General features: G+C 42.0%; 1 protein-coding gene across 1 annotated transcript in view; it reads left to right on the forward strand.

Moving 5' to 3' along the window:
* The window catches only part of LOC143517686 (uncharacterized), a 177,545-nt gene extending 165,278 nt beyond the window's left edge, over window positions 1-12,267 (forward strand). The window contains exons 70-86 of the mRNA XM_077010429.1: window positions 176-589; window positions 693-839; window positions 1,482-1,765; window positions 1,928-2,483; window positions 2,634-2,830; window positions 6,242-6,431; window positions 7,066-7,349; window positions 7,512-8,067; window positions 8,218-8,414; window positions 8,540-8,729; window positions 8,836-8,955; window positions 9,072-9,256; window positions 9,466-9,626; window positions 9,828-10,073; window positions 11,076-11,241; window positions 11,595-11,697; window positions 11,886-12,267. Of these exons, the coding sequence (XP_076866544.1) occupies window positions 176-589; window positions 693-839; window positions 1,482-1,765; window positions 1,928-2,483; window positions 2,634-2,830; window positions 6,242-6,431; window positions 7,066-7,349; window positions 7,512-8,067; window positions 8,218-8,414; window positions 8,540-8,729; window positions 8,836-8,955; window positions 9,072-9,256; window positions 9,466-9,626; window positions 9,828-10,073; window positions 11,076-11,241; window positions 11,595-11,697; window positions 11,886-11,893 (4,004 nt within the window). The 3' untranslated portion in view covers window positions 11,894-12,267. The remainder of the gene's footprint in view (window positions 1-175; window positions 590-692; window positions 840-1,481; window positions 1,766-1,927; window positions 2,484-2,633; window positions 2,831-6,241; window positions 6,432-7,065; window positions 7,350-7,511; window positions 8,068-8,217; window positions 8,415-8,539; window positions 8,730-8,835; window positions 8,956-9,071; window positions 9,257-9,465; window positions 9,627-9,827; window positions 10,074-11,075; window positions 11,242-11,594; window positions 11,698-11,885) is intronic.
* Window positions 12,268-20,278: the final 8,011 nt, after the last annotated feature.

The following is a 20,278-nucleotide window of genomic DNA, read 5'->3' on the forward strand; positions in this document are numbered from 1 at the left end:
CAGTTGAGACTGTTTCCATGACATGCTGGGTGTGTGGGTGGCTACCCATCAGTCAGGTATAATCAAAGTGTGGTGTGATTGCTATTACACTAAAATAAAATAAAAGTACCTACTCTTACTGTTAAAGAAACGTACAACCTTTTTAACCTCCCAAGGTGTTATGTTTTTATAACAGTCACTGTTGAGTTCCCGAGAGTCGACCCCTGTGAGACCTACAATGAGCTGGACGAAACCTGGAGAGCCACGAACAACACAAACCATTACCAAGTTTATTTCCCATGGGGCCAGAGTCCATGGTGTGACACCTTTACCAACTGGAATGGCTGGTATCGGCTTCTCTATAATGGAGCAGATGTCCAGATGTCAGATTCATGTGTTACAGAGGGAAGGTGTGGCACATATATCCCTCTGTGGCTCAACGGTTCTCACCCTCAAATTCAAGACGGAGCGGTCACACTGCAAGTGTGTGCGAGCTGGAACGGCAGCTGCTGTTTTCATGAATCCTCCATACAAGTGAAGGCTTGTCCGGGAAGTTATTACGTTTATCAGTTTGTTGCCCCGACCATCTGTTTTTCAGCATACTGTACCGGTAAATATTTTACCTTAACACAATCACCTTCGTTTTTCTTCAAAGAAAGACCAATATATCAAAGAAGTAGTTAAAATAAATCTGAGAATGTGTGATTTTATAGATTTTGGTACCAGTACACCACCTACCACCCCAGAAACACCAACTACCACTCCAGAAACAACTACCACTCCAGAAACAACTATCACTACCACTCCAGAAACAACAGCAATTATAGAGCCCACCACCGTGTCCACCACTTCTGTTAATGGTAAACTACGAACATTTCCACTAAGTAAATGTGTGATGCTTTGTAAATCGTCCAAACAATTACCTGCCTGTCTTTTATGAATCAAATATTTGAAATGTGGAAACAGGTCTATATGTGTTTTGAAAATGCAATACTGAGGAGACTGTCAGGGCTGGCTCGGATGCGGCTCCTCCAGTCACCACAGGGGGAGCTCATGAGCCGGCACTAGGTGGAGTCAGGGCAATCAGCAGTGATGTGTCATATCTGTCCTTCCTCCTACTTAAGGAGCTGAGGTGTGACAGATCACTGCTGAATCATTTTGGTCTCATGTCGTTGCGCTTTCAGCCGATCTCTTGCCTTGTGTCCCATCGTTGCATTACTAAGTGTCTCTCCACCTATCTCTCTCTCTCTCTCTCTCTCTCTCTCTTGTTCCTCTGTCACTTATTCGAGTCACTATCTCCTGCGCCACTCCATGGTCCTTCTCAAGTTTTCCTCACCCTGTTACATTCCAATCCATTCTACTTTTGTTTTGCGAAGGGTTTTTTGTACTTTGCAGAGTTTGCCAGCCAGCCATTTACTTCCCCCGGCATCTTTAGCAACTAAAACAGTAAAAAATGCCCTTCGCATTCATCTGTTTAAAGTTTTCTCCTTTTCTGTCTTTAGCAAAAGTGGACCCCTCCGAGAAGCTGTCACAGCCCAGTGCCACATGCTCTGCTTCAGGGGACCCCCACTACACCTCTTTTGATGGGCACAAATTTGACTTCCAGGGCACTTGTCGATACATTCTGGCAACTGTATGCAATGATAGTCAAGGACTACCGTATTTTCAGGTCTCAGCTAGAAATGAACCATGGAATGGACTCCCAGTTTCCATCACTGTTGACGTTTATGTCATTGTCTCAGGATACATGGTACACATCTCACGTAACATGCATGGCGCTGTCAAGGTAAGGAGGAATTATAGGTAGTAGCTTGATATATTGTACCTTAAACAAAAAATAAGAAATTGCCAAAGGGATAATTTTTTAAAAAGCAGTTATTATGTGATGGAAGCCCTGTTATACGTGGGGGAATGTATTAAAGACAAGATCAACTTTTGTCTTCATCAGGTTGATAATGAGACCAGGAACCTTCCAGTCCTGCTTGATTCTGGCCGAGTGTCCATTTACTCCAGTGGAATGAACACTTACATTACAACTGACTTTGGCCTTAGTGTGAGTTACGATGGCTCTTGGGTGGCGCGGATCACTGTCCCAGGAAATTACAGTGGAACCACGTGTGGTCTGTGTGGTAACTACAACGGTCAGACGAGTGACGACTTCCTCACACGCTCAGGTGCACTGGAGACTTCAGCTTCCCAGTTTGGAGCCAGCTGGAGAGTCGAGAATGACACAGTGTGCAGTGATGGGTGTGGAGACTCATGTTCATCATGCCCAGACAAAACTAGGGCACAAACTCAGTGTGAGATCATCAGGGACAGACAGGGTCCCTTCAGCTTCTGCCAAGCCTACGTGGACCCTAAAGCCTACTTCAATGACTGTGTATTTGATGTTTGCCTGTCTGGGTACAGTAACGATGTACTGTGCCGTTCCATCCAGACCTATGTCAGTGCCTGTCATTCTGCCAATGCAACAGTCAATCCCTGGAGACAGAACTCCACCTGCCGTAAGTCATTTGAAACAAACCCATTTCAAATTATTAGTTGTCCTCACAGTATGGAAAAGGTTATACACATGTAAATGAGGTACATCTATTATTTCTCAGTAGAGAGATATATCACATTGCACGACCTAATTCTTTGTCTTACTTTGTCAGGCATGGATTGTCCTGTGAACAGTCACTATGAGCTGTGTGGCACAGACTGTGGGCACACCTGTGCCAGCAGCACTGATGCTGTATGTGAGAGCACGTGTTCAGAGGGCTGTTTCTGTGATGAAGGCTTCATGAGGAGTGGAGGTGTCTGTGTATCAGTGGACCAGTGTGGCTGCCTCTACGATGGACTCTACTTTCATGTACGTTCTTATTAGGGGTGGGACGCGATTAAAAAAATTAATCGAATTAATCGGAAGCTTTGTAATTAATTAATCGAAATTAATCGCATTTTAATCGCATTTCAGTATTTAACATGAGAAATATTAATTTAAGTTTGAATGATGAATGAATCAATGAACATAATCATAAACTTCAACATCTTGTTTATTTTTCCACCAGTCTACTACGAAGACTAATATATGTGTAGTGTGCAGAAAACAGTTCAGAACATTGGAAATTCTGACCAAAAATGTTGTTTAATTTAGGGAGTTTTGCTCAGGATATTAGAAGAATTGAAGTAAATCAGAAGATGTTTTTTAATACCATTTTAGATGGTAGACTTTCTTTAATTTCCCAAGCCTCTGCCATAGGCATCTTCATAGTGCCTAGAAGTGGTCTTCTGCATGCTCAAAGCAAATGACTGGATCTTCATCATCTATAGATTCATCATCTATAATATGAGCTGTCACACCAAGATCATTCTTGTTGCTAACAGAGGTCCAGTGATCCCCAGTCAGAGCCACATTTGTGGCACTCTTCACAATAACCTGTTTTAATTCTTTCCTCATCATACAGCTGCTGGATTTTCTTCGACATTGTCTTTCTGGGGTGAGTTTCCCAAAACGTTCTTAGTGCCAAGTACTTCGTCACCTCGTTCTTACGTACGAGGTTAAGAAGTACTTGGCGCTAAGAACGTTTTGGGAAACTCACCCCTGGACGGTAGTTCGTAACTTGCATCAGTTGACGCAATTCGCAGCGCTTTTTGTAAGCATTTATCTTCGACCACAGAGAGCGGACAACACAAATAATGTGACGCATCATGTATAAACTAGGGGTGGGACGCGATTAAAAAAATTAATCGAATTAATCGGAAGCTTTGTAATTAATTAATCGAAATTAATCGCATTTTAATCGCATTTCAGTATTTAACATGAGAAATATTAATTTAAGTTTGAATGATGAATGAATCAATGAACATAATCAAACTTCAACATCTTGTTTATTTTTCCACCAGTCTACTACACAGACCAATATATGAGTGCAGAAAACAGTTCAGAACATTGGAAATTCTGACCAAAAATGTTGTTTAATTTTGGGAGTTTTGCTCAGGATATTGGAAGAATTGAAGTAAATCAGAAGATGTTTTTTAATACCATTTTAGATGGTATACTTTTCTTAAATTTCCCAGGCCTCTGCCACAGGCATCTCCATAGTGCCTAGAAGTGTCTTCTGCATGTTCAAAGCAAATGACTGGATCTTCCATTCATCATCTATAATATGAGCTGTCACACCAAGATAATTCTTAAGAATGTTGCTAACAGAGGTCCAGTGATCCCCAGTCAGAGCCACATTTGTGGCGCTCTTCACAATAACCTGTTTTACTTCCCTTTCACAATAACCTGTTTTTTTCCCCTCGTTCTTACGTACGAGGTTAAGAAGTACTTGGTGCTAAGAACGTTTTGGGAAACTCACCCCTGGACGGTAGTTCATAACTTGCATCAGTTGACGCAATGTGCAGCGCTTCTTGTAAGCCTTTATCTTCGACCACAGAGAGCGAACAACACAAATAATATGACGCGTCATGTATAAACGCGTGCAGAGTCGCGCGCTACGGTCACTCGCGAAAGTTTAATCCAGTCTTAATGGTCCAATGAAGGTACTTTAAAAACCAGGACATTTCCTCACTTAAAAAAAAACCGGGACGACCGGGACAAGATGTGAAATGCGGACGTTTAGGTCACCCTATCGTACTAGGAATACATTTAGCAGCTAAGTTATCATTACTGACCTGCGCGTTAAGCTGGGCGTACACTGTGTTCACTCGTTTCGGCTCAATCGCGTGTCGTGCATCGTATAGTTTACACAGGTAAACGAGGAGCGATTCACACCTCACGACCAACTCCCGATCAGAAATCGCAGCGTCGCAAGAATATCAAACATGTTTGAAGTTCAAATCGCTCCTCGTGAGAGTATCGCACTGTTGAAGCAGCTCCACGAGCCGACTCTCCGCAATGAGTTAGTCGTACAGTTTGAGCTGGAGCTGAGTACACGATTTAAAATATCGTACAGTGTACGCCCAGCTTTAGCTGCAACATGTTTTGCGTTGAGGTGGTAACGAAGGGTAGAAGTGCTCCTGTGATCAGCGAACTCCTTCCTACATAAAGTGTAAATAACACTATTTTTGTTTGAACTTCCATCTGGAAGTTTCTTATATTTAAATTTCCCATCCACCAGCGTAGCGTCTTCAGTCATCTGCTTCTTGCTCATCTTATCATGCGTCCATATAATCTGTATGCCTGGAACTCGTGCACTGAGAAACATTCCACGATGCAAAAGTGTATCGTGCGTTAAAATGCGTTAATTTTTTTAGTGCGTTAATTTTCCTGTAATTAATTAATCGAAATTAACACGTTAAAGTCCCACCACTAGTATAAACGCGTGCGGAGTCGCGTGCTACGGCCATTCGCGAAAGTTTAATCCAGTCTTAATGGTCCAATGAAGGTCATTTAAAAACCAGGACGTTTCCTCACAGGATGTGAATTACGGACGTTTGGTCACCCTATCGTACTAGGAATACATTTAGCAGCTAAGTTATCATTACTGACCTGCGCGTTAAGCTGGGCGTACACTGTGCGATTTTTGGCCCATTTTCAGCCGATTTTTCACTCGTTTCGGCTCAATCGCGTGTCGTGCATCGTATAGTTTACACAGGTAAACGAGGAACGATTCACACCTCACGACCAACTCCCGATCAGAAATCGCAGCGTCGCAAGAACATCAAACATGTTTGAAATTCAAATCGCTCCTCGTGAGAGTATCGCACTGTTGAAGCAGCTCCACGAGCCGACTTTCCCTGCGATTTAGTCGTACAGTTTGAGCTGGAGCTGAGTACACAATTTAAAATATCGCACAGTGTACGCCCAGCTTTAGCCGCAACATGTTTAGCGTTGAGGTGGTAACGAAGGGTGGAAGTGCTCCTGTGATAAGCGAACTCCTTCCTACATAAAGTGTAAATAACACTATTTTTGTTTGTACTTCCATCTGAAAGTTTCTTATATTTAAATTTCCCATCCACCAGCGTAGCCTCTTCAGTCATCTCCATCATGATCATCTTATTGTGTGTCCATAATCTGAACTCGCGCACTGAGAAACATTCCACGGTGCAAAAGTGTCTCGTCCGTTAAATGCGTTAAAATGCGTTAATTTTTTTAGTGCGTTAATTTTCCTGTAATTAATTAATCGAAATTAACGCGTTAAAGTCCCACCACTACTTCTTATATTTTGCAATGAATGTTGTGCAGTTGAGTACAATCATAAATTTATACTAAAAGATCATCTGTGTGCTTTGATGGAACTTTGATGGAACTAATTGCAGTGTCTTTTTCTTGCAGCTAGGTGAGCAGTTCTGGACTCCAGAATGTTCACAGCACTGTGAGTGTTCTGCTACCAATGAGCTGAGCTGCGTCTCCACCTCCTGCTCTCCCTCTGAGGAGTGTGCAGTCAGGAATGGGCAGCGTGGTTGCTACAGCCAAATGTCCTCCACCCAAATGCCCACCAGCACATCCACCACTACTATTAATGGTAAACTATGAACATTTCCACTAAGTAAATGTGTGATGCTTTGTAAATCGTCCAAACAATTACCTGCCTGTCTTTTATGAATCAAATATTTGAAATGTGGCAACAGGTCTATATGTGTTTTGAAAATGCAATACTGAGGAGACTGTCAGGGCTGGCTCGGATGCGGCTCCTCCAGTCACCACAGGGGGAGCTCATGAGCCGGCACTAGGTGGAGTCAGGGCAATCAGCAGTGATGTGTCATATCTGTCCTCCCTCCTACTTAAGGAGCTGAGGTGTGACAGATCACTGCTGAATCATTTTGGTCTCATGTCGTTGCGCTTTCAGCCTATCTCTTGCCTTGTGTCCCATCGTTGCATTACTAAGTGTCTCTCCACCTATCTCTCTCACTCTCTCTCTCTTGTTCCTCTGTCACTTATTCGAGTCACTATCTCCTGCACCACTCCATGGCCCTTCTCAAGTTTTCCTCACCCTGTTACATTCCAATCCATTCTACTTTTGTTTTGCGAAGGGTTTTTTGTACTTTGCAGAGTTTGCCAGCCAGCCATTTACTTCCCCTAGCATCTTTAGCAACTAAAACAGTAAAAAATGCCCTTCGCATTCATCTGTTTAAAGTTTTCTCCTTTTCTGTCTTTAGCAAAAGTGGACCCCTCCGAGAAGCTGTCACAGCCCAGTGCCACGTGCTCTGCTTCAGGGGACCCCCACTACACCTCTTTTGATGGGCACAAATTTGACTTCCAGGGCACTTGTCGATACATTCTGGCAACTGTATGCAATGATAGTCAAGGACTACCGTATTTCCAGGTCTCAGCTAGAAATGAACCATGGAATGGACTCCCAGTTTCCATCACTGTTGACGTTTATGTCATTGTCTCAGGATACATGGTACACATCTCACGTAACATGCATGGCGCTGTCAAGGTAAGGAGGAATTATAGGTAGTAGCTTGATATATTGTACCTTAAACAAAAAATAAGAAATTGCCAAAGGGAGAATTTTTTTAAAAGCAGTTATTATGTGATGGAAGCCCTGTTATACGTGGGGGAATGTATTAAAGACAAGATCAACTTTTGTCTTCATCAGGTTGATAATGAGACCAGGAACCTTCCAGTCCTGCTTGATTCTGGCCGAGTGTCCATTTACTCCAGTGGAATGAACACTTACATTACAACTGACTTTGGCCTTAGTGTGAGTTACGATGGCTCTTGGGTGGCGCGGATCACTGTCCCAGGAAATTACAGTGGAACCACGTGTGGTCTGTGTGGTAACTACAACGGTCAGACGAGTGACGACTTCCTCACACGCTCAGGTGCACTGGAGACTTCAGCTTCCCAGTTTGGAGCCAGCTGGAGAGTCGAGAATGACACAGTGTGCAGTGATGGGTGTGGAGACTCATGTTCATCATGCCCAGACAAAACTAGGGCACAAACTCAGTGTGAGATCATCAGGGACAGACAGGGTCCCTTCAGCTTCTGCCATGACTATGTGGACCCTCAATCCTACTTCAATGACTGTGTATTTGATGTTTGCCTGTCTGGGTACAGTAACGATGTACTGTGCCGTTCCATCCAGACCTATGTCAGTGCCTGTCATTCTGCCAATGCAACAGTCAATCCCTGGAGACAGAACTCCACCTGCCGTAAGTCATTTGAAACAAACCCATTTCAAATTATTAGTTGTCCTCACAGTATGGGAGAGATTATACTCATATAATGGAAATACATCTACTATTGCTCAGTAGAGAGATATATCACATTGCACGACTTAATTCTTTGTCTTACTTTGTCAGGCATGGATTGTCCTGTGAACAGTCACTATGAGCTGTGTGGCACAGACTGTGGGCACACCTGTGCCAGCAGCACTGATGCTGTATGTGAGAGCACGTGTTCAGAGGGCTGTTTCTGTGATGAAGGCTTCATGAGGAGTGGAGGTCTCTGTGTATCAGTGGACCAGTGTGGCTGCCTCTACGATGGACTCTACTTTCATGTACGTTCTTATATTTTGCAAAGAATGTTGTGCAGTTGAGTACAATCATAAATTTATACTAAAAGATCATTTGTGTGCTTTGATGGAACTTTGATGGAACTAATTGCAGTGTCTTTTTCTTGCAGCTAGGTGAGCAGTTCTGGACTCCAGAATGTTCCCAGCACTGTGAGTGTTCTGCTACCAATGAGCTGAGCTGCGTCTCCACCTCCTGCTCTCCCTCTGAGGAGTGTGCAGTCAGGAATGGGCAGCGTGGTTGCTACAGCCAAATGTCCTCCACCCAAATGCCCACCAGCATGTCCACCACTACTATTAATGGTAAACTACAAACATTTCCACTGAGTAAATATTGAATATTGTCACTGTAAGTTTTTGTTTTTTTATTGGCTATTGGATTAACATTTTAATGTATTCCTCTTTATAGCACTGGTGGACCACTGTGAGGAGGTGAACTGCACTGAGGATGAGTGGTGTGGGGAGATGGAGGGTGTCCATGGCTGCTTCTGTAATCAGGATGACCCAAGACCAAACCCAGAGACTTATGGTGAAAGCACATTTTAATACAATTATGTGGAAACATGCTCAAAGTATTTTCTTTGACACCATTTGAAGAACATGACTTCTCACGCTCCATTACTTCACCTCCCCTCTCTGTTCTAGACGCTGTTGAAGTGTGTGATGGCAGCTCAGGCACCATGTCTCTGTCACGCTGTCAGCTCTTTGAAGCTGGTTTCTCTGTCCACACTTTACACCTGAGTGACCCCAGCTGCAGAGGAACAGTCCAGAATGGCAGACTGGTGTTCCATTTTGATAATGATGATCACATCTGTGGCACAAACCTCATGGTACATTAAGCACTAGTTATGCAGTCTGAAGTTAAATAAGTAAACATCATATATAGGACCCTAATTAATCCAACCAGTCAGAGGTCATTAATGCAAAACCCACTGAATCTTAGTTCATTTGTCATATATGTTGTGTAAAGAAATGCACATTTATTACGTTTACTAACTTATTTTTCCTGACTAAATGTAACTTTTATCAATATCCACAGGCAAATGGCACTCACTTCATCTACGAGAACTCTATCCAGATGACAGTCAACTCAGCAGAAAGCACCATTAACAGACAGAACATGCTACAACTGCAATTCTCCTGTGTTTATGCACTCACTCAGACACTTACGATGGACCCTTCATTCACCCCTCTACAGAGGTGAAACGCACAAGTGTTTAATTGAGCCCTGACACTGTTGAACAGTGTTTAAGTTTTATAAAATAAGCATAAACATGCGTGTGATGATGTAGTTGTATTGACAGAACAGTTATTACATTTCTATGGTTTCATTTTTGTACAGAATGACAGGATATCAAGTTTGCCAGTTACTAATTGATCTGTGGTTGTACTCTTCTACAGTACAATATACAAGAACCTTCCAGGTGTTTTGGGGATGTACCAGGTCAGGATGGTTCCCTATCAGGATCCTGGTTTCACCCTCCCTTACAACGGCAGTGCAGAAGTGAAGGTGGACCAGCGGGTCTATGTGGGAGTGTATGTCCAGGGGGTGGACAGTCGTCAGATTGCTACAATGATTGATTCATGTTGGGCCACCCCTGTGAATGACCGCAACTATGGTGTCCGCTGGGACCTCATCAGTAAACAGTATGGGACATTTACTTTATTATTTTTAATGTATTTATTCCAGTATTGTGAGTTTTAGATACATTCAGTTTGCGCTGCAGTTTCATGGTTGATAGGGTGATTGTGTGAATATTTAAAGGCCTGATATGTTATAGGACATGCAAGTGTCAGTTTTTAATGTGTTTTTATACAAGACATTTAAATGTTAGTTTTCCTAATAATTTTTTTTTATAATTATTTTTTTTTGTGGTGTATTACAGTTTTACTTGGTTGCTTTGATGCATTTTCCAGATCTGAACTGAATTTCACAACATTACTCCACATCATAAAGTCATTTGTGCACATCACGAATTTCTCATTATGAACACCAAACACTTGGCATAATCAAGCAAACGGTCTGAGGTTTCCTACATTATCAATTACTTTTGTTGTGTCAATAAAGGATCCTAATGATATTCAAGGGAGGCATGTGAAGCTTTAGATCAACCAATAGTCAACCACGTCTCTACAATAGTATATGTGCTATCTATCTAAAAAAGATGCATCTTACAGTATGAACCTTCAACTGGCAAGTATATACAGACAGATGACACTGCTAAGTGCCATGGATGTTTTTTGAGTACATCACAGCAGAAGCCTGCACAGGCAGGATAAGACATTACCAAAAATTATTTACACACTGCATTGCAAAAGAAAATCCTTTGTGATGTGGATGAGACTCTGTGGCCCAACAGACAATAATGTCGAGGAGGTGTTGAAACTGGCATTCTTAACGTTATTTTGTTCTTAATTGGTTCATAAATCACTAAGATCATTATCAGACTTGATCATTATCAGGAAACACACCCCAGAACATTAACATCTTCTGCCAGTGAGCTATAAATGTTAGGACTGACCTAATGCTGGTTCAACTGTTTTGGTATAGTTATGTTTATTGGATAAAGTCTTATGTGTGTGTCTTTTAGTCCACCATTTTGTGTTAGTTTACAGATTTTAAGATCAAATATTCTCAATATTTTTCAGATGTCCTAATCCCAAAGATAAAACAGTGCGAGTCCTTCAGAGCGGAGTCTCCACAACTGCCCGATTCTCCTTCGAGATGTTTGTCTTTAACGACGTGGCCTATAACAAGGTCTTCATTCACTGCTCCATTCACCTTTGCCTTCTGCAGAACAAAAATTGTGCAGCGGTGAGTTCTAATACCTCCTCACACCCAATCACCCTGGAGTATACCCACCATTGATATTTCAATCCTGTAGTTTGGGAGGAATCAAATTTTAATATCAAACCTCCCAGTATTTGAGTAATCACAAATCACACATTGTGCAGAAACATGTAGGCCTACTGTTCTTCCTAAAAAGTATTGTAAACATGTATAAAATATTTGTATTGTTTGTTCTATGAAAAAATACTGTTGGAAATTATATTGAATGGAGTATTTTTACATTGACATCTAGGATGCATTCACTATTGGATATGTCTGGATCTTGTGATTTCTTCACAGTGTTTTTTAAAGCAGTACTATCACTATCTATTTTGTAGCTCTGTCACCCTGGACACCACCACAGAGCTGCGAGGTCTGTGGACATCCATGACACATCCTCCATCTCCATGGGGCCGTTCATCAGGACTGGGAGAAAAGCAGGTGAACCATCACACTCCATGTTTCAAACTTCTTTATCACAATTACTTAAGCAGCGTAAGTTTAAAAACATGAACTCCAGGACTGACTCTGAGATCATCTTTTATAGCATCATAATAGGATCACTGATATTAATCTTGATTCAAAGTATTCTGGTTAAATATTCTGCATAACACCATTTTATTTTACAGGGATTTAAATTTCAGGATCAGAAATGTCTCCTGACTGCATGGATCCTTCACTGGAGATCTTAAGGATGATCTATAACTATAGATGGTCTTCTATAACTATAATCTCCTTATGTAGCACTAGGGTCACAATGAACGAACCTCAGTTTATTCTTTTAAATCTTTGATACTTCCCTTAACAATCTTTATTTGACAATGAATTAGTTTCCATAAATTTAGTAAATAAATTTTGGGGTTGCAAAATATGCACTGCACATTGATTGTTCAGTAATCCTCAAATGTTTGATTTCTGTTTTCAAATGTTTGGATGCACATGTTTTCAAATGTCTATCACATTTATGTTTTAGGTAATTTAATCATTTTGAATAAATTCTATTATGAGCATTAATAATGTTGTTGGGTTTTATAATGTGTTATTTTCTTTATTTTTCGGCTTGGTTTCTTACTGCACACATTAAACAATCCAGCTGTTACCATATAACATTAAAAACGGCAAGATAAGGTGATGTATTCAATATAAATATATATTGATTCAGCATCCAATTTAATAATATTTAAACACCTGGAAGTTAGACTCAAATTGCACATTAGTTCATGTATCTATACAGAGGTTCATAGAACACCTATAAACACAAGGATTGAAACCCATTTGGCACAGCAACACTTTAGAACAGGGGTCTCCAACCTTTTTTCCTTTGAGAGCTACTTTTACTAAATAAAAATGGCGGAGAGCTATTCGTGTTTTGTAAATTTTATTCTCATAGCTTATTTCAAACTAACTCGGTAAGCTTTCTTTCCTGAACATTTGCAATATGCTGCAGTTCACATTATGTATTAAAATTTCACAAAAATATTATTATTACTACAAACACATATATGTCCATGTCACTGTATCACATTTCACAAAACTATTTGCTTGCACCAAGACATTGGAGAATGAAATGTTATTATGGATCACTTAGAATTTAACAAACTTAACCGAATACAACCTTATTAAAATAATCAATATATCAGTATATTCTAAAGAACCACATAAACAATAAAAAATGCATTCACAATAAATAACATTTAGTTCAGTTCAATATTGAACTGTGTGTGTGGGAGGGGGTCCGGTCTACACGGTGCGGCGTCTGTTGGATGTCCGTTGGGTCAGGGGACGGGACCAGTTCCTGGTTGATTGGGAGGGTTACGGGCCTGAGGAGCGGTCTTGGGTTCCCAGGGCGCACATCCTGGATCCATCCCTTATCGCCGCGTTCTATCGCGACCGGGCTGTTGCCCTGGGCCCGCGGGGTCTCGGGCCTAGAGGGGGGGGGTTCTGTCAGGGTTGGACCCAGGCACGTTCCTCCGGTCGCCACAAGGAGGAGCCCGCGAGCTAGACCTGGGGGCAATCAGACGCAATAGGCTACAGCCTACTTAATGTGAGCAACTTCAGCAGTCCATTGCTGAAGTTGTTTGTTGTCTTTACGTTCACAGCCCAAGCCATTGTTCTCTCGCTGTTATTTCTCTCTGCGTTTCATTCGCTTGCTCTCTAGTTTTTCTCCCTGAGTGATCTCAGTCTTTCTCTCTTTATCTGTCTTCTTCTCTACTGTTTCTCTTTTCCTTTATTTCTATGTTGGTTTGTCTGCCAGAGTTCTGGTTGACAGACCGACAGGTATCCCAGGTAGAAGTCCTATGTCTTGTACCTAAGCTTCACGTCCCCTCCCTTGTCTCTTATTTTACTCTCAGACATGTCGAGCTGTTCTCCGTGTGATTTTGGTTCTCCTCCGTTTCTTTCGCAGTATATACGCGTTGATTGTTATCCGCGTGTGTTTTTCTTTTGTGGTTTACCTACCTGGTTTTGTTGCACGTCTAGATTCCTCCGTAGCTTTGAGCTGTTTTTCCCTTTGGGGTTTTTTGTTTCAGTTCTCCCGCTATCGCGGAGGTTTCCGTTATCCCGTTTTTGGCATTTTCTTTGGAGGTCTTTTGGTTTTGGTTTTCCCGCATCCGCGGAGGTTTCCGTTTGCCCGTTTTGGCGTTTATTAGTTGTGGGTTTGCACTTGAGTCCTACACACCTCAAAACCAGCGCGACACCGCCGTGTTCGGGAGTGCCGCGTTACAGTATGTCAACCTGTTCTTATGCAGCATTGGGAAATAACTGCCTGGTGGTTATGCATCTCTTTTTTCTGGCCCTGTAAAATAAATAGAGCTAGTGAACCACTCCCATTCACAATGCCATGTATTTGTTTATTTCCGTCAGCATGTCACCATGTGCTTTGTGTTTGTTCCCCTTGTCAGCACCATTGGTAACGTTCTTCACTTCTCCGTTATCACTCTCTGTACATTTAGGTGTACTCCAATATGTAACGATTGTCAGAGACAGGGGTGACGCAAGTACAAGACGATGAATATCAGTCCAGTCCTATCTGCCCTGCATTGGCTCCCAGTTAAATTCCGTATTGAATAAAAAATTATTCTATTGAGTTATAAAGATCACAGGATGTGATCCAACTTATTAGTAACAGAATTCGGTAACAGCAGCGGGAAGAGCCTTTTCTTGTAAGGCCCCCCAGCTTTGGAGTAACCTTCCAGAATGCATCCGGGACTCTGACACAGTCTCAATCTTTACGTCTAGGTTGAAAACCTACTTATTTAGTTTAGCGTTTGATAACTAATGTGCCCCCTTGGATAAAGGTACAGATCCAGGGGTTCATAGACGTAGACTGGGGTGCTGGTGCTGTCATCCTGTCACTGCATGTTGTCACTCAAGTTTGTTGATGGTTTGTTGCAGTGGATGGATGCCAATGTCTCAGAATGCTCCCAAGTGTTTTCTAAGATGGTGGCGTGAGCAGTCGCAGCGGCCACTCCGGAAACAGAACACGGTGCTTTTTTGTTTGTTTATTGCCATAAACCTGAGCCGAACTCTCTACCATACGATAGTTTGCTACAAGAAATGACCAGTACCCACTCCTACAACCGACAGGCCCTACTAAACTTGGAAACTTTCGCACTATTGGTCGATCTGCGAGCAAGGCTGTTAGCATCAGGCCTGCTAAGGTCCACGGTGTTTCCGAGGCCTGCTGTAAGGAGGAGCCCCACCCCCACTACGGCTACTCCAACCACATCTCTGTTATGCTCATCCGAGCATACAGACAGCTCATCAGACACGCCAAATTAGAACTGAAGCAAGTAACAACCTGGCCTCCAGGAGCCATCTCTGCTCTTCAACACTGTTTTGAGTGCACTGACTGGGACATGTTCAGAGAAACTGCTACATCTGATGCCTCCATCAACCTGGAGGAGTACACAGAGTCAGTGACTGGCTACATCAGCAAGTGCATTGACAATGTTTCTGTCTCCAAAACCATCACAACACTCCCCAACCAGAAGCCGTGGGTGACTCCAGAGGTGCGCAGGCTGCTGAGAACCAGGAACAAGGCCTTCAAGTCAGGGGACATAGTAGGCCTCAGAACAGCTAGAGCCAAGCTCTCCCGGGGTATCAGAGAGGCAAAGCGCACTTACGCAAAGAAAATCCACGCCCACTTCCAGGACACCGCTGACACTCGGCGCATGAGGCAGGGCATCCAGGCCATCACGAACTACACAGTTGAGCCAACTTATTATATCTTGTTCCAATTATTTATTTTTCACAGGTATATAAATTCAGATTTTAAGTATTGCCTACAAATAATTCCAAATGATTCAAGTTATGCTAACTTATTATATCCTGTTCAGATAATTTATCTTGCCCATGTATATGAACCTCAAAATATAAGTTTTACATACCAAGAGTTCCAAATTTTTAAAAGTTGTGCCAACTTATTATATTGTGGTGTGGGAGAGAGAGGCCACAGACAAGTCCATTCTTATCAAGAACTGAGGTTTTATTCTCACCTCGCAAGAAAATTGACACTCACAAACACAATCAGATTAAACTCAAGGCCTCAAATAGCTTGGCCTTGAACATGAAACACAGGGGGAGGTCATGAAGACGGCAACGTTACACATACATGGAGGGGAAACTACGATAATGCACATGTACATAAAAAATGGACCGGGGTGTGTGTGTGTGTGTGTGTGTGTGTGTGTGTAATAACACAATTAATAATAATAACACTATACAGACATAAACACCACATAATACGCATAACAGGGCCAGAGCCGCAAGGGCTCATGGGTAATTACGTCACCCTCTGGCACCGCCCATTGGCCCGACGCTACAATATCTTGTTCAGATAATGTATATTTCACATGTACATAAATCTCTAAATTCAATACTAAGAATAGCTAACTGAAGTTGGGTCATAAGACAAATGACAAAACACATTTGGACATTAATATTCAGTTCAGAGTAGCATAGGTTGCTGCTTGCCGCAGGTGAAATCCATTTCAAGATGTCCAGAGTCCAATTCTGGCAGAAATCGCAAACCCCGCCCCGTTCTCAACTAAGGAGTCAAATTGAGCATGCACAGAGGCCTGGCCTTAACTAGGGTTCAACTACAATTTGTATATTTTGACAATGCAGGTTGTAAGGTCAGATCAACTTTTAACAAGAAACTCAATAAAGTAAGCTGATCCAATTACTTTGTTATAGTTCCTCGGTTCCTCTGTGTCCACATAGCAGAGAACCTCCCCTGGGGCCTCATTTATAAAACTCTGCGTAGCTTCTGGAGTGCAAGAAATGGCGAAAGAAAAAACAGGAAATGGCGTACGCCCAAAAAAATTCAGATTTTAAAAAGCGCACACTTGAACGCTGTTTCCTCTTTATAAATCACAACCTGCTTGTAAGTGTGCGCAGGTGACCCAGCCTCGCGTTCCACCTCCGCACCGCCCACATTTACCTTTAAAAGGTTCATGCAAATCACACAATGAATATTTAAATATAGGATTCCCCATTCATTCTGAGTGGGATAATGGAGGAACGCAAGCCAAAGAAGTGGAATTTCAAAGAATGTGAAGTAGAGGCCCTTGTTTCGGAGGTAGAGGCAAGGAAGGATGTGTTGTTCCAGGCCATCGAGCAACCACATTGGTTAAAACCATGGTCGCATCACAAATAACCTGTACGTTTATAGAATGAAACTGCTTTCGGTTGATGAAAGCAGCTTCATTCTGGCTTGGCGCTCTTATAGCAACATGAGTGCAGTCAATTGCTCCGATTACATTGGGGAAACCGGCCACTGCTGCAAATTGCGCATTGATTTCCGCCTGTTCATTTGCAGTGTAAGGAAATCTGATGTACCGACTTGTCAATCTGATTATGCCAACTAATACAGCTGGCATTATGGAGCTTCAAGATGGTTGAGAGATTCCTGACCTGTCCGCTAATTCTCTCTGAAAACTACCTGTCACCAGGAATCCAAGGGTTGTTAGCACCTGTAAGTGGACATGTACAGCCCGATTCCGTAACGTGGGTCTCTGTAAATCTGTCCCCAACTCAGCACACAGTTCCATGAGAATGGCTCTTGGAAACCTAAATCGGCTCATTAACCAGTCATCATCATTCGCAAAAAAATCTTCTTGATCTCTGAAAACACGTTGTCGCCGTATTTGTCGGTTGGCTAGGTCTTCAAGTAATGCCAAAAACGCCATTATGACAGACAGTGCTTCACTCTTTTCTGCCTATTTATAGAGCTGCTATTTTATGCCATTACGTGCAGCTGTTTATGCTCGTAATTATATGCATCTATTACCAGCCCTTAACATCTTTCCTCTCTCTTTATTATACAGTATAATTTGTTGCAATAATAATAATAATAATGATGATGAATAGCACCTTTAGATTTTAAAACTGTGAGACAAAACAGATAAACATATACATATAATGCAGAATAAGATACATACATAAATATATACTTGCAGACCAAAAACATAATTGAACAAGTAATGCTTAATTTTTGTTAATCTTCCATCCTTACTCTTGATTTATGCACTATGAACTAATAATCGGAAGGAATGAAGGCTTGTGCATTTACTTGCAATTCCCTACCTTACCACATGGATGTCACTAATTCCCACTCTCTCCGCAATCTTTTGAAGGGATACGGATGCCTCAAACTTTGCTTAAATATACGCTCGTTTTCATGCCAAGTATTTTTTTTATAAATCACAGATCTTACGTGAGATGATGCGTACGCACATTTCAGGCCCCTTTTTGTGCGTACGCACCCTTTATAAATGAGGCCCCTGGTCCCTCAACACCAGCTCCATAACAAAGTAACAGCAGTATCTCTACTTCCTGCAGAGACTGAGGAAAGCACACCTTCCACCTCCCATCCTCACCATGTTCTACAGAGGGACTGTAGAGAGCATTCTGAGCGCCTGCATTACCATCTGGTTCGGGAGCTGCAACATCTCGGAGCGCAAGACCCTACAGCAGATAGTGAGGACAGCCGAGAAGATCATTGGAGTCTCTCTCCCCTCCATCAGTGACATCCAGTGTTGCGAATAACGGCTTTAAAAATAACGGCGTTAGGTAACGGCGTCATTTTGTTAGTAACGGGATAATATAATTAATTACTTTTCCTGTCGTTATAACGCCGTTGACCTTACTGGTCATTAAAAGCGGTGCGTTACTATATATTGATATACTAACAGTAATGCGAGCGGACCGCTGCCCAGACTAGTGAGAAGTAACAGATCTTGATAGATCACGGTTCTCGGTGTAACACCTGTTTAACTTATTAGGTCAGTAAGCGATTGTCTAAGGCAGCGTTATGGTAGCCAATCAGAGCCAGTGTTTTTACACACGTGCCGAAGAACACGACACAAACGGAGAAGAGACAGAAATGGCGAGTCAGGAGCAAGACGAAGAAAAATTATCATTTTCAAGGTGGCGATATAAACATTATTTAAGAAAATACTTGAAGTTCCTGAATGTCTACCAGACTGGGTATTTGAATTATTAAATTAAGAATAGAGGTTGTATTGTTAAGTTTACTTCTGTTGTGAACAGTTGTCTCAGATTGAGATAATTTAATTTTATTTGATAGATGTAAATGCACTTTATATAGTGTAACTGTTTACTATTTTTTTTTTTTTTACAAAGATTTGGGATATTAAAGGATTTTATCCTGCACTGGTCTGTGGATGTGCAATAAATATCAAAAGTTAAACACCTTTCTGATCTACTCATTTCAACTCACTGTAAAAACTGCTTTTTCAAAAAAATCCTTATTCATTGGCATATAACTTTTTTTAACTGTAACGCAAATAGTTACTTTCTCTGGTAACGAGTTACTTTTATTATAGAGTAATTCAGTTACTAACTCAGTTACTTTTTTGAACAAGTAGTGAGTAACTATAACTAATTACTTTTTTAAAGTAACGTTCCCAACACTGGTGACATCTACACCACACGCTGCATCCGCAAGGCCACCAGCATTGTGGAAGACCCATCCCACCCATCACACAGTCTCTTCACTCTGATGCCGTCCGGCAAATGATACAGGAGCATCCGAGCCTCCACTTCCAGACTCTGTAATAGCTTCGTACACCAGGCAGTCAGGCTCCTCAACTCCCAGATACAGAACTGACACACACCAACACTGATCTAACCCCACACACACACAAAAATACTGCACTGAACCCTCCACCAGAAATATTTGCTGCTCTTCCACAGGAACCACTGTGTTCATGTATGTTCCATATGACACAGTATATCACTCATCTCTGACACCACTCAGACCACATTGCACTGTACCTGCACTTTACACCGTCATGTCTGTCAATTGTCTCTGGCCTGTTGTATTTATTGTAGTGTTTTGTTGTGAGATTGCCCCATGCTGCACATTTTGCACATTCTTGAACTGTTACCCTGCCACACTTTATGTTGTCTGTTGTACTATTGATTTGTATTGCACCACGGTTCCGGAGGAACAAAATTTCGTTACACTGTGTACCTGTACTCAGATGTAATGACAATAAAAAGCCACTTGACTTGACTTGACTCTATGTTACCTCCTGGTTCTGCCTTTTCAGCTAGGCTGTAATAATTAAATTTAATGCCAGAGTTGTTTATAATTCCATCTGTCCCATGTTTGTCCTTATACAGAGCTAATTTTCCCTGCTTTATCTTCTCCACATGGCTGCCCGCCTACTCGAGGAACACTGAGATGAGGAGAGACGAGCCTTTCCAGAGATCCATCCTGGGCCGGCCACCTCCTGCCTAACCAGATATGATGGAGGATCAACCCACTGCCCTGACTAACCAGATATTATGGAGGATCAACCCACTGCCCCGAATAACCAGTGTGGATGAAGGATAAACCCACTACCCTGGGCCCTCTCACCGCCCTGAATTCTCTGCTATGACTAACATTACCAACCGTCAAGATGTTTAGGACTGAACAGGAATTACATAAAGAACTCATGTATAACATTACCAACCAACAAGATGTTTAGGACTAAACAGGAATTACATA

Source organism: Brachyhypopomus gauderio, chromosome 6 (assembly GCF_052324685.1).
Source record: "Brachyhypopomus gauderio isolate BG-103 chromosome 6, BGAUD_0.2, whole genome shotgun sequence".
In the NCBI taxonomy this organism is placed as follows: Eukaryota; Metazoa; Chordata; class Actinopteri; order Gymnotiformes; family Hypopomidae; genus Brachyhypopomus; species Brachyhypopomus gauderio.